The sequence below is a fragment of the Sander lucioperca genome, chromosome 12 (genome assembly GCF_008315115.2).
Source record: "Sander lucioperca isolate FBNREF2018 chromosome 12, SLUC_FBN_1.2, whole genome shotgun sequence".
NCBI lineage: Eukaryota > Metazoa > Chordata > Actinopteri > Perciformes > Percidae > Sander > Sander lucioperca.
In genome coordinates, this window is record NC_050184.1 from 7,234,542 (window position 1) to 7,248,225 (window position 13,684).

At 39.1% G+C, this 13,684-nt stretch overlaps 1 protein-coding gene across 1 annotated transcript in view; it reads left to right on the forward strand.

The window, feature by feature from the left end:
- Positions 1 to 12,620, forward strand: part of cntn3a.1 (contactin 3a, tandem duplicate 1) — an 82,776-nt gene extending 70,156 nt beyond the window's left edge. Inside the window, exons 14-23 of the mRNA XM_031286821.2 lie at positions 380 to 497; positions 1,364 to 1,522; positions 1,723 to 1,872; positions 3,679 to 3,749; positions 4,180 to 4,414; positions 7,802 to 7,917; positions 8,183 to 8,369; positions 9,320 to 9,432; positions 10,319 to 10,487; positions 11,197 to 12,620. Of these exons, the coding sequence (XP_031142681.2) occupies positions 380 to 497; positions 1,364 to 1,522; positions 1,723 to 1,872; positions 3,679 to 3,749; positions 4,180 to 4,414; positions 7,802 to 7,917; positions 8,183 to 8,369; positions 9,320 to 9,432; positions 10,319 to 10,487; positions 11,197 to 11,288 (1,410 nt within the window). The 3' untranslated portion in view covers positions 11,289 to 12,620. The remainder of the gene's footprint in view (positions 1 to 379; positions 498 to 1,363; positions 1,523 to 1,722; positions 1,873 to 3,678; positions 3,750 to 4,179; positions 4,415 to 7,801; positions 7,918 to 8,182; positions 8,370 to 9,319; positions 9,433 to 10,318; positions 10,488 to 11,196) is intronic.
- The last annotated feature ends 1,064 nt before the right edge of the window (positions 12,621 to 13,684 follow it).

The window sequence follows — 13,684 nt, forward strand, 5'->3', positions numbered from 1 at the left end:
CATGTTGCTTCATAGTCCCTTACTTTCATAGATAAGACATCAACTTAACATTATCTCTAACTTGAAAAACTTCAAAGCTAATAATGCATCTGGCACTGAAATGGTTCAGAATCAGAGGGAATAAAAGGGATAGAGCTGAAAGAAGCTTTTTAATTCCACACAAAGAGCTGTCCTCATAAGTGATCACGAAAAAGCTTCACTCATTTATTTGGTGCGTCCCTGGACTTTCTCTTCCATTATGTAATACACTAAAATGCTAAAATAAATCACTGTGACATTGCACTTCTTTCTGCAGTCCTTTTAAATTAGTTCATTATACAACATTTAACTGTATTTTACTCTTTTTGTCATCTTTTTTTCCTAACTTGTGCACTGACAGCGCTCAGCTGGAGACATCATGATCCGGAACATTCAACTGAGGCATGCTGGGAAATATACATGTGCCGTTCAGACCAAAGTGGACAGTGTGTCTATTGCCACTGATGTGGTAGTCAGAGGTAAGGATGTCCCTCAAACTCCATGTAAAAAAAGAATCAAACCTTGAAGTCAGATTTGTTGTTTTGCATGAAGAAATTATGGCGCAGCCACAGTGTGTACACATTGCCACTGTAGCTACATTTAGCAAAGCTATTTTTACTACAAACCCTCTACTCGCCAAGAATGTCACTCTCTTTCATAGTCAATGAAAACATTTACTATAGCTGACTGCATGGCAGTAGTCTCCTAGCAAAACAATCAAACTTTCTCATTACCACTCTATCACAAAATGAATGAAAGAATGTGAACAAAGTTACTACAGGATATATAATTATAGCACGATTATGGCCTGACAATGTATACCATATCCATATAATTCCCATGTTGGAGGCAGTTTGTGGGATGTACAGTAAGATTCCACCTTTACCCTTCCAGTGGTTCCCATTGGTCTACTTTTGACCCCTCACTGGTAACATATGTACAGGTAACATATGTTCATGAGTTGCGGATTTGTGATTTCCCCTTAAAATATCCTTAGATTGTTTCATTTGTTCAAGTGTTTTAGAATTTGTTTTAAGAATTTTCGCAAACAGAGGATTATAATTAGGTATTTTCTTCTTTCCTATCTTGTCTTGTGAACCCGTCTGAACCACTGCTTTAGGGCATGTTATGATCTTTTTTATTTCCTAAATTAGAGTACAATAAACTGCACTTCAGAAAAACATAAAATTGTTGTTGTTGTGTTTGGACTCTCTAATCATTCGTTTCATCTGTTCTAATTATGGCCCACCCACTCTGTCTCTCCGTTCTTCTGCCTCTTGACTTTATTAATCTCTACAGTATATATCATCCTGTGTGAGTGAACTGTGACTAATTATCCTTCCAGGTCCCCCAGGCCCCCCTGTGGACTGTCAGGTGACTGATATGACAGAGACCACTGCTTCTCTGTCCTGGGGTCCCGGGATGGACAACCACAGTCCCATCCTCAGCTACACCATCCAGGCCAGAACGCCCTTCTCTCTCGGGTGGCAAGCTGTAACCACCGGTAGGCTGGTTTCATCTGACAGTCTGAGTGTAGGTCATATGAATGTGTTAGTAGATAAAAGACTGAGTGAGCGGGGCTGGTATCCTTTTCAAGCACCACACTTGAAGGGGACAGTAAATAACACATCACCAGCTTGGCTAACATTCAGTGGCTCATCTTGCAGGGTTTTGATGAAAGGTTATTTCTGTGGTGTCTCTCAGTTCTAGAGCTGCTCAGGGGAAAGGAGCTGTCATCCACTGTCACTGACTTGAGTCCCTGGGTGGAGTACGAGTTCAGAGTCCTGGCAACCAACAGCATAGGAACAGGAGAGCCCAGCAAACCTTCCAAAAAGGCCCGCACCAAAGAAATGCGTATGTATCAGAAGCTCCTGACATTTCCTCTGCTGTCAACAGATACACAATTTGTTTGCAAATTATGCCCATTATTACTGAGAAAGCAATTAGATCCCTTCAAAGAACTGTATTGTACCAGTGAATTTTAGAGAATTCTCCGCTTTCCTCAGGGCACACAACACATGAACGGATGAAATACACAATAAATATGTTGATCCCCGGTAGCTTCAGTCAGACTGTGTGTGTGTGTGTGTGTGTGTGTGTGCGTGTTTGTGTGTTTGTGTGTGTGTGTGTGTGCAGAGAAGGAAAAACAAGTCCCCAAAATGGCAGTGGCATAGAAAATACATAAATAAATACAGTATCTTTGGATTTAGAACCAACATCAACTCAAATCTAGTCAAAGGAGTGGATTAAAAAAATATTTAAATTAAAATTAGGGATGTCCAGATCCGATCACAATTTTTTAACACATCTATAGTTATGCGGTGGCACAGAGTTAGACCCTTTTGACTCAGAGACGCTATTGGTTAAATGCCGGCAAAGTAGAACACGGAAGCAGCTTGAAGCGGAAAGCGCGAGTATGTCTGTGGTCTGGAGGTATTATGAAGTTGGTGACAACAACATTGCCATAGCAAACTGTGAGATATGTAACAGAAGTGCTCTGTTAGTTAACAGAAGTGTTTGTTAACAGAGTTGTTGAATGTTAAAATAAGGTGAATTAAATAAAAAATAAGGAACATCCTGGATCTGTTTTTTCGCTTTTCTTTATTCTTTTTTTATATTTTATAGAAGTATCGGATCGGGACTCGGTATCGGTAGATACTCAAAATCAAATGACTCGGACTCGGACTCGAGGGCAAAAAAACCTGATCGGGACATCCCTAATTAAAATGTTCCCATGAAATCACCCACCTCAAATGTGTGTATAAGCAACCATACATATAGAGTTTTTATACATAACTACAGGTACATGCACCTACATATATATAGATCAGATATACACACACATACCACATTTATATGGATAAACATAAAATCATCAAGCAATATATTGTTTAAGAATGAGCAACCCATAAAAAGACCCTCTAACCGAGTGCAGGGCAGTACTTTATGGCTTCTCAGGTGTTTGGATTTGAAGTCGTATCCACTGTGCTGCATATTGAAATGCGAATTCCACCGATTTTATACATCAAAGTTAAGGTTTTGTGGAGTACTACTGCACATGTGCATTGTATAAAGCCTTTTGTGGGTCCAAAGGAAGCTGTGCAAAATCTTATGAATTGCCTCAAGTGATGTCACTTGGCAGCATTGGTTGGGGCTGAAGACTAGAAGTTTGAATAGGAAAAAAATATGTAGGTGGAGTTAGAAATATGTGAGCTTACCAGACATCTGTAGCCCGCTCCTCATCTCTGCGTGAGGCTAGCGGCTTGAGGTTAGATTAGCTGCTAGTACACACCTGAATTTCTGACCGAACTGTCTGCATTCGTGTTGCATTGTGGTTAATGTAGGTGCCAGTTTTTGACAAGGAAGAAGACTGCATGGAATAAAATAGACCTTTGTCCATGGTGAGTCTGTCAGTGTTAGATCAGTGCCATGTTAAATAGGTGGAGTACTCTTTAAAGTATACATTTACGTAGAAAAGGTCTAAGAAAGGTCTAACTCTTCAAAAAGGTTGGACATGTTCAGTACTTCTATCTCTTGTAATGTAACGGTGAGCAACAGAATACTCCATATTGTCAATTCCAATTGCAGATACTTAATTAAATTTAATTAAATTTAATTAAAACAAACTGGTACTTATAACTTCTGTGGTTGATCTGTTAGTTCCCAGGGTTACTCCGGCCAGAGTGAACGGTGGTGGTGGAGGACGTTCAGAGCTGGTCATTACGTGGGAGGTACATTTGTATTTACATACATAATGTTTTTGTTTGAGTGAATTGATGTGAATGTAGTTTTATTCATGTGCTACATTCAAATGCACAGTTAAAATAGATTTTAATTAAAAACACACACACAATTGACATATAAATGTATTATATAAACCTGTTTGTATATTTCCAACTTCACAATTTCTTTTTATGTGAAATTGAAACAGTATAAAGAATGACTACAGCTCTTTTTGGATAGTTCCATTTTATTTCTCCTCAGTATAAAACCACTTAGTCAGACAGAGTGATAAGTTCATGCAAGGCTTGCAAGTACAGTACCACCCTCAGCACTGTTCCTCTTAGGTGCTCTAATCTGAACATAACTGCATTTCTTTTAGGTATTAATATCTTTTAGATCAGTCATCTTGAGTCATCCCTCTGACTCATATCTCCTTAGCCTGTTCCTGAGGAGCTGCAGAGCGGTCCGGGCTTTGGCTACGTGGTGGCTTTCCGCCCACTTGGGGCGCAGGGCTGGATGCAGGCTGCTGTCACGTCCCCAGATGCCTCTAGATATGTCTTCAAGAATGAGAGCATCCCTCCCTTCTCCCCTTACCAAGTCAAAGTGGGGGTTTACAACAACAGAGGAGAAGGCCCTTTTAGTCCAGTGACCACCATCTACTCAGCAGAGGAAGGTGTGTACTATTACAACTATACAGCGAAGCATGTGTTGGCTTAACTCTGGGAATGTACAACACTTGCACTGTGCCAGTGATTACCTATGAAATTAAGTCTTATTTTTATCTCTTTTTATAATGATTGCAGTTTTTTTTAAACACCCAGTGCCACAATGTCATGCATGAACAAGTGGACCAACAAGCACACACTTCATTTTCATTTTCAAATAACTGTCATTGAAAGTAGACACTGGAAAGTGGATTGAGTCTAAAAACACCTTGAAAGGCTGAGAAATATGGAGGATATATTTATTCATAATTCAAATTAATAATTCAAATTAAAAGTCCAAAGAGACAACGAAGCGAGATCAAATAAAAAAAAAATTAAAAAAAGTTTCCAATTGTTGGCTGCTGCTACTACGGCAAACTCCCGATCTAGATTCTAGAATCAATTGCTTTTTTTTACAATTTTCGTCTGCTATTTCACCACTAAATTTACTTCTGAGACTGTTTTATGCCAGAAATCAACTGTGTAGAGTTTGAATATGAGCTGGTGGCAGCCGGGATCGCTTGCTCGCCGGCCGGCCAGTGATGCTCACAGACCCCGCTGTCAGCTGGAAGTCTCTCAATAGAATCATGGACAAGTTTATTTCCTGAAATACTGCTCGTTTTCCGTTTGAACACATTGTCATCAATATTAACAAGGTTTAAATGACCCATTTTTCAAATTTGGATATCGTTTCAAAATCGGAAATCAAATGAACGGAAAAAATCCATGTATCATTCGTTCATTTGTTTTTCAAAATAAAATCAAAGAGCAAAAAAGCTAAAAGTGTCTTGTTTTCTCAATACTCGTTTCCAAAACCAAAATGAAAAGACGAAATGACTCGTTTTTCCAATTTCGGATTTTGTGCTCAAATGAAAAATGGAAAAAACGGATAAAGAGCTTTTCATCCAATTTTCAACTGACGCAAATTGCATGACCTGGAAGTGATCTCTACTAGGACCCTATCAATACATGTAGGAACAGAGGGTCCATTATTAAACTATTAAAAAAGAAGTAACATGGGATTTCCCCCTTTCTGGTCTATATCCTCTGCTGAATTATTTTTATCCCCAGTGGAGACAAAATGTATCCCCCACTCAACGGGATCAATGCTACTTCACCAATACAAAACCATACATTTTAAACCTAAAATAGAAGTATTTTAAACTAAGTAAAGCACATTGTGAACAGCCTTTAGTGGCATAGAACAATAAAATCCGAGCGGCAGTTGCTGGTCGTATTTAGCTACAGAGCTCTGGTACGCCAACTACCAGCGGCAGTTGTTTAGCCCCCAATAGATGACTGTGAGCCAGGTACAGGCACCGCCAGATGACACTGCTGTCAGGGGCCATTATAGTTGAGGTAGCCAGAAAACGTGAGCGTCTTGCGGCAATGACAGTTAGTTAGGTTTTTAAGCACCAAAACGAAGTTAAGTTTAGAAAAAGATTGTGGTTAAAACACTCCAGAGGGAACAAACGAGCATTTCCTGAGTGAAAGTAGGCTATTTTGTTTTTGCCACAAAGTGAACTCCACTCTCTGCCTTGAAAGCGCTGTGTTTTATGTTGACACCACGTTGCGCTATTTCATTTTGAGATTATTTCCATTGGATTCTGAAGATCATAAATAGCCTAAGTGTTTTGGCATGGCTGGCCAAGTGGAAGGGGGATTTAATTCTTGCATGTTTTGTTGTGCATGATCAAATATATATTTATAGGCTATTGATGTCTGATAGCGTCTTATGGTTCTAGTAGAGATCACTTCCAGGTTACGCAATTTGCATCAGTTGAAAATATCAAAATTTGAAGATACGCTCATTACCCGTTGTTTTCCATTTTTCATTTGAGCACCAAATCGGAAATTGGAAAAACGAGTTGTTATTCATTTTTTCATTTTGGTTTTGGAAACGAGTATTGAGAAAATAAGTTATTTATTGCTTTTTTGCTCTATGATTTTATTTAAAAAAACGAATGAACAAATGATACACGGATTGAAAAAGTACACGGGCCCAATTACAGTAACTACATGAAAACTTCACTGTTGTTGCATGAAATGTCGTTTGTGTTTAGCCTACATCATCAGTTTCTATCATCTAATGTGAAACAAGAGGCTATATCAGCTTCACTACCAGGTTGGCTTGATGTCAAGCCCCGCCTTCCCGCGGGCTGCAGCGAGATGCTCCTTAACTCAGTGTGCTTCCCAGCAGTCAGCTCCCCCTTCTGTCCATAAAGTGCCTCTGCACCCCTTTCATTTCAGACCCTCCACCAGCCTTTGGGGCACACCTCCTCATTTACATACGCTTTTGACATCTGTCACATCCAAATGGAAAAGCCAAATGTTAAATCTAAATGGAAAAGGTGAATCTTAAAATGTCAAAGGGCAATTGCCAAATGTAAAATTCAAAAGATAAAATTTCAAATTGAAAATTATAAAGTGCAAAGGCTAAAATAAAAATATTTATTTTTTTCTATTTGAGATTTTAATTTCCATTCCAAAGCTTTTCCATTTCACATTTTGAGTTTCATATTTGATGTTTCTCTTTTCTTTTTTCCATTGTGATTTTCAATCTATAAAAGATTTCAGTTTAAGCATTTATATTCAAGCTTTGCATTTTAAATTTGACTTTTTACATTGCACTTTACATTTTCAAATTATAATTTTACATTTCAACTTTGCTTTTTCAGTTTCCTTTTTTTTTTTTTTTTATTCAATTATGGCATGATTTTTCTCTTTGGACTTTCAATTTGAATTATAAATAAATATATCTTCCATAGAGAAAACACATTTTCCTACTAAGACCGACGTGGTCGTACATGAAAATAAAACATTTCTGCCAAGAATGAAACAATTTGGGTTATTTCTCATTGTTTTTTTGTCTGTCTGAGCTCTTCTCACTGGTTTGCATGGGCTGGGCTCAGATGGAATAAGATGAATTTGGCAAAGCAATTTGGTGACAATTGTTGGGTTGTTTGCTGCTGTTGAGACAGCACTGTGAATCTAACCTGATCAAACCACACCCACCCAATTTGATGAGGTTGATCAGATGAGTTTGTGACTGGTTAACTCTTAATGATAACAAAGGATGTTTTTTTTTTTCTGAATCAAAATTTAAGTTGTTGCACATTTATTCTTGAATATTTAACGTAACAGAGAAAAGTTCAGATTTGGCCACAAGTTTTCAGGGGCTGTAACGTTGTATTCAGTGGACTATCCAGGACTTAATGTTGGAGCACTCACTCCTCCTCGCACAGTTATATGGATAGATTGAATGTAGCTACAGTAGATTTGATAACTCATTCGGTAGACGTGGGTGTAGTGAATCTGTTACTCCCTCCTTCTCCTGACTATCCTGTGTGCTTCAGAGCCCAGCAGAGCTCCAGGGAAGCTGAGGGCAAAGAGTGTGTCAGCATCCGAGGTAGAGGTCACCTGGAAGCCACTGGCCTGGAGCAACAATCGCAGACACATCCTGGGCTATGAGGTCAAACCAACACATGCCCACACAATAGGAGTCATACAAATGTAGTGGACAGTGCCAACAGCTAGTGCCATTATATCTTGGATAACAATGTGATGACATTTTTGTATTAGTGTCTATATAATTATTCATTCATGAAGCAAATTGGCAGTGTATGATGAGCATGATGAAGCCCTCCAGGACTCATGCCCACAATAGTGCAGTTACAGATCACAAATCAGATGCAAGCTTATAAAGTATAATCTGTGTATTTGTTTTGTGGTTGTAGTTGCAGTACTGGGGTGAGAGGACTAAACAGGACACAGCCAGTGTGATCAGGACAGTAGGGAATAAAACGTCAGTACTCATCAGGGATCTGGAGGGCAGAAGCACCTATCACATGTCCCTGCGGGCCTATAACAGTGCTGGAGTGGGTCCACAGAGCATCATAGTCAATGTCACAACCAAGAAACCACGTAAGGACTGTGTCTTTTTTTGTGCATGCTTTTCCTTTGTTGTTTTTCCCTCTGGCTAATGGTGCGTGGTCATTTGATATGTATTTAATTTCAGCAATAATGTTTCAACAATTAGAGTGAAAGTAGGGAATATTCACTACACAAGTGTACCTTAAAGGTACCATGTGGAGGATTCTTGTTTATTCCCCATAGCTAGAACTCCCGAGGTTCAACTCCCGGCCAGGGGACCCTTGTTGCATGTCATATGCCCCTCTCAATTCCCACATTTGGAGTCTTACTAACATATATATATAGTGTGAAATTGAGGGACATCAAGTAGCACTTGATAGACATGGCAAATCTTTGATGTAAATTGCAGTTTAATTTACGTCGCACTGTGCGATTTAACATGCAGGTCTTGCTGGAAAATGATGAGATGTTTCCTGCTGAGAGATTTCCCATAAACGTTAGTTAAATCCTCTTTGTATTGTTTCACTCTTTTCTTCCTATACGTCACCTGCGTGTCAATGAGCATATACAGTACATGTGCATCCTTGTGTTCGTGCTTGCAGAGCATGAGATTTAAACAAAACGGGCCCACTCATCAAAACAGTTCTCCATGGAGCCACTAGTGTTTAAAAATGTCACAGCGATCTGACAGATGAGCAGCACCTTATGTTCTTATATGCTAATAATGTATATTATTTTCACAGTTTTAATATATCTGTTACACACTCACATGTGTCTTCTTCACTCTCCCCAACCACCCCCTCACCAACAGCTGTACACTCACTCTTACACACATATTCCTAGAGTCTCTGCTCACTTCTAGCAGTGGGATGATAAACTGATAATGAGAAATCTCCTTCATGCTGAGTTGGTTCTTGATTTTACTGTTCATTGACCGTTTGGCTTGTTGTTTTTCTCCCTCCTCTTCCTCTCCTTCTCCCACTCTCCTCGTCCTCCTCCAGCACCCAGTCAAGCCCCAGTCAAAATCATGTGGAACACTTCCAACTCCAAGGTCATCCTGAGGTGGGACCAAGTGCACGCTCTGGAGAATGAGTCAGAAGTCACAGGATATAAGGTAAGGAGTGGAGAGTTTTTCACCTCTCCACTAGAAAGTGCTTAAACTAGACTGGCAAGAGCTCTGACGAGTGAATGTTTTCGTAGATTGTAACATAACAGAGAATGTTTGCTCCATTTACTCCATATACGTTCACTGTTGGGTGATATTTATGAGTACACTGATTTTGCTAACTAAGTAAGGAAGCATCTAAACTTCTCACAGTAGAGTTACTGCATGGCAGCCAGCCATGTTCTAACTATTTCAAACTGAAGTAATGAAGGTGCGATGTGTATTATTTAATATTAAATTCTCCACAAATTGCATACTCTCCTTAAAATATAAAATAACAATCCGCTGATCACCACAACACATGCATCCCATTATCTTCAGCTACATCATTTCAGCTACAGACGGAAAGCGAAAACCTTTCTGATTGTTTCTCAAGAGCGGGGTCACTGTAGGACATGTATACCTGTTACCAGAAGATTGATTGTCATCTTCCCAGATTGTGGCCTTTGACTTGTCATAGCAGCATCGTATGCATAATACATATTTTAATGATATCGCATTTTAGGTTATGAATCCTTCTGTTGTGCCATTTGGCTTATCAATCTAAAAAATAAAGGTCAGCCATTCATTTGCAGCCTCCTACGTCTACATTCCCCTTATCTGTGCTGCACCCTCACCTCTGGTCCATCACAGCCACCTGCAGATATCTACAGTAAGATTCATCCTTGTTAGTTTCAGAGGCAAGGCATTGCATCTCACACAGCTGTCTGAAAGAAACACGAACTACAACTCAGATTGTCTTGTCAATGCATCAACAAGGACACCTTGAAACCACTCATACTGATGCATTGAATCTGGAGTGGCTTTATCATCTTTACCTCTCTGTTTCCTGCAGGTGATGTACAGCCAGGACAAAAACAGCCGTCCCAGTGTGGTGGAGACCAACACCACCTCCTTGGAGTTGTCTCTGCCGGTCAACCAGGACTACGTTATCCAGATTAAACCCTTCAGTGAGGGAGGGGAAGGCAGCAGCAGCCGCCAGATTACCATCCCCAAGATAGCAGGTGGGACAGAAAATTATGTCTGTATCTGTTTGTGATACGCCACTGCAAAAACAGATGCATTCAGTTGAGTCAGTTTTGAGTCACATGCAAATCTATCAACAAACACCCATTCACTGGTGATTTTAGCATATGAGGACTTATTTTGTTTCCACTCCTCTGCAACTTCTTTTGTCTACCTCTCCCTAAATTGAGAGACCAATGTGTGAGTGTAAAACTATGCACTGTAAACACAACATGTTCTGTGGCTGCATTGCATTATGGTCTTTTCAGGCTGATAAATTGGTATCTCTGACACTTCTATGAGGTATTCTTTCCCCATTTAAATGTTGGTGCAAAATGGTGAGTCTTCAAATAAGCCTTTTCTCTTTGAAGCTAATGAACATTGTGTTTACAGTTGTTTTAGCTGTATAAATACAGTCTCTCATCAACCGACTGAGAAATATCTATCATTAAACAACAAAATGGGCTCAGACATGCAAAGAATATTGGCAGTTGCTGGTTCTTTAAAAGTGTATTTTTCCTTTCCACCCAATGTCTACAGTCTAGTTCTTTGAAAGACATAATTGAGCGCAGCGTACTAGTGCCATCTAGTGACATAGTTGTGTACTTACACCACACTGTAGTTTTTTGTACTGAATGCATTTTATTATTGGCTGTATGTTTTTTTCTGCCATAATTAACATTGATTTCATTTGTTTGTGTATTTCAGGTTTCATAGCCACGGGAGCAGCCCCAGAGTCTTCTGCATTTCCCTTGGTCAACCTCGCAGCGTTAATCCTCACAGCCAGGACTGTACTATGACAAACATCTGCATCAACCAGGCACTACAGCTGCTTATTAAGAGGAGAAACAGCTGGTCAGAGACAACAAGAGACTGACAGCCGCATTTCCACTTGCTCCCTCCCCTACTGTCTTTTCTCTCTCTTTGTGAGGAAATTTTTTTCCCTCCACCATTTAAAAGGAACTGAAAGGAACTGGCTTTTTCAGTAGTTGCTTTTCTGGAAGTGAAAGGACACCGTGACTCGACTGCAGTCTCTTTGAAGATGTTTCTTTCTTTGCTCCCTTCTGATCAGTGGATATTCTCATATGGTGTTAAGCTTGAAGGCCCAGTGGTGTGTGATGCACAATGTTTTTTTCTGTGGGACTGTGCGGGTTCAGTTAAACGAATATTGTATGTACCTCTGGACTTTTCTTGGATGCTGGGATTAGAACTGGGGATGGAGGAGATCTTACATAGCTCATTATAATGTGAGTGAAGTTATATTTTAACTCGGTTTAAGACAAGAAAAGTTTTTTCCCTCTTTGGGAAACTTGCTGCACTGTCTAAGAAGAAAAACCAACTGTTACTTATCCCTGCCAAAAACAGGGAGCTAAGCCTCATTGCTTGATGACAAACCAACCATTTGGGACCTTTGTAGCTTTGCCTGGATTTTATTCATGCTTTTACGTTACACAACATTACATCAAAACCTCAAGAGTTGCCATGATGAAACTGACTTTAACCAAAGGTATTGAGCCAACAAGGTTCAGTTCCACCTGTTGTGTCATTGTGAAAAAATGCAGTGTGTACACCCTCTATATGGCTTCCGTTGTAAACAGCAGACTTGTGTTGATTAATTGATGTCTTACCTCCCTCCCTCACCCATAAGTGTGTAACAAAGGCACGCTGAGCCACATTGTTGTACACTGTATGTATGAAATCCTCAGGTCCCAAATGAGCCTTAAGTCTTATGATTATTATCCATGTTGTTATTATTCAAGAGTTTTATTTATTTTCCTCCTCTGTTTATCCACATTTTATTTTGGCTCACTCATACTGTAATTTATGAATAACTGACCTTACTGTACGCTGTATGTTGAGATTCTTCACTTTTGTTACTTTTTAGATCATATTTTTGGGGCATTTTGGGCTCAGAAACTTGCCTTTCTCCTATGTCTTTCATAATGAGCATTGTAATACAGTACAAGTGGCAGTAATTACTGACTTTTCTATCATAGATTATTACAAAGTAGGGATGGTATTTTACTGTCAGCTGCTGTTTGGCATGAGATTGGTCAGTGTACGTACCTACGTTGCTTAGGATGTCTGAATGGATCAACATGCTTTTAATAAACATAATGCCATTTTCCTCATTTATTTTTTTGCATTCACAAGAGGCCAAAAAGGCCATGCCTCATCAGGCCATGCTATTTGATGTAAAGCTCTTATGGTCTGACTAGCACATAGTAAGTAGACATTAAGATAATAAACTCACAGTTTCATTAATTTGACATAAAGGTCACACTTTAAAAAGGGGTTGCAGTTGAAGCAGAAAATTAACATGAAACTCACATAAACTTTCAGTTTGTATTACTGCACATGAACCTCAATAACAAACTTAAATTACATGGTCTGATTTTGTTTAAATAATTGTGATAATAGGTCAACAAAGTGCAATCTTAACAAGCAAATAATATTTTTACATGACTCTACATGTGGAAGATATTGTTAAATCATTCACAGTTTGGGGTGCAAAAACTAGAAAATTTGAAACTTTGCAGCACTGACTTTAACCAAATATATCCTGTAGCTGTATTTCAGACCTGTGTTTCAGCCCATTTCTCTTCACAATAACTGATTCAATCCTTTGTTAAGTATGGGGTTTCTTGGATGAAGCACTCACTTAAGGTCATGCTTCAGTATTCCATTCAATTAAAGATCAGGACTTGACAATTTCAGAATGTAAATTTTAATCTATTATGACCTTTGGTTGAAAATGTATTTCTGCGCTTGGGGTCATTGTCACACTGTGTCTCAGCACCTTCAAATCATACGAGCTAGAGAGAGAGAGAGAGAGAGAGAGAGAGAGAGAGCATTTCTTCTCTGTTCTACCTACATGGATGCTCCTAATCGATATTTTGAAAACATACTCATAAGTGCAATCAATATCTGCACATCTGTACCTGTAAACTGAATTATTTGTTGTATCCTTGAGATTTGTTGAGGGTTGTGTTTAACTTGTGGAGAGCAGAAACTTCACAGGGAAAGGACATACAGTAGTATCACCACACTAACTACATTATGTAACTTCCCTTTCATTTAAAATAATATTGTTTTGTGTTATTTTTAGGGCTGTCAAACAATTAATTTTTTTTATCGCGATTAATCGCTTAAGTTCTATAGTTAATTGCGATTAATCACATTTTATCACGATTAA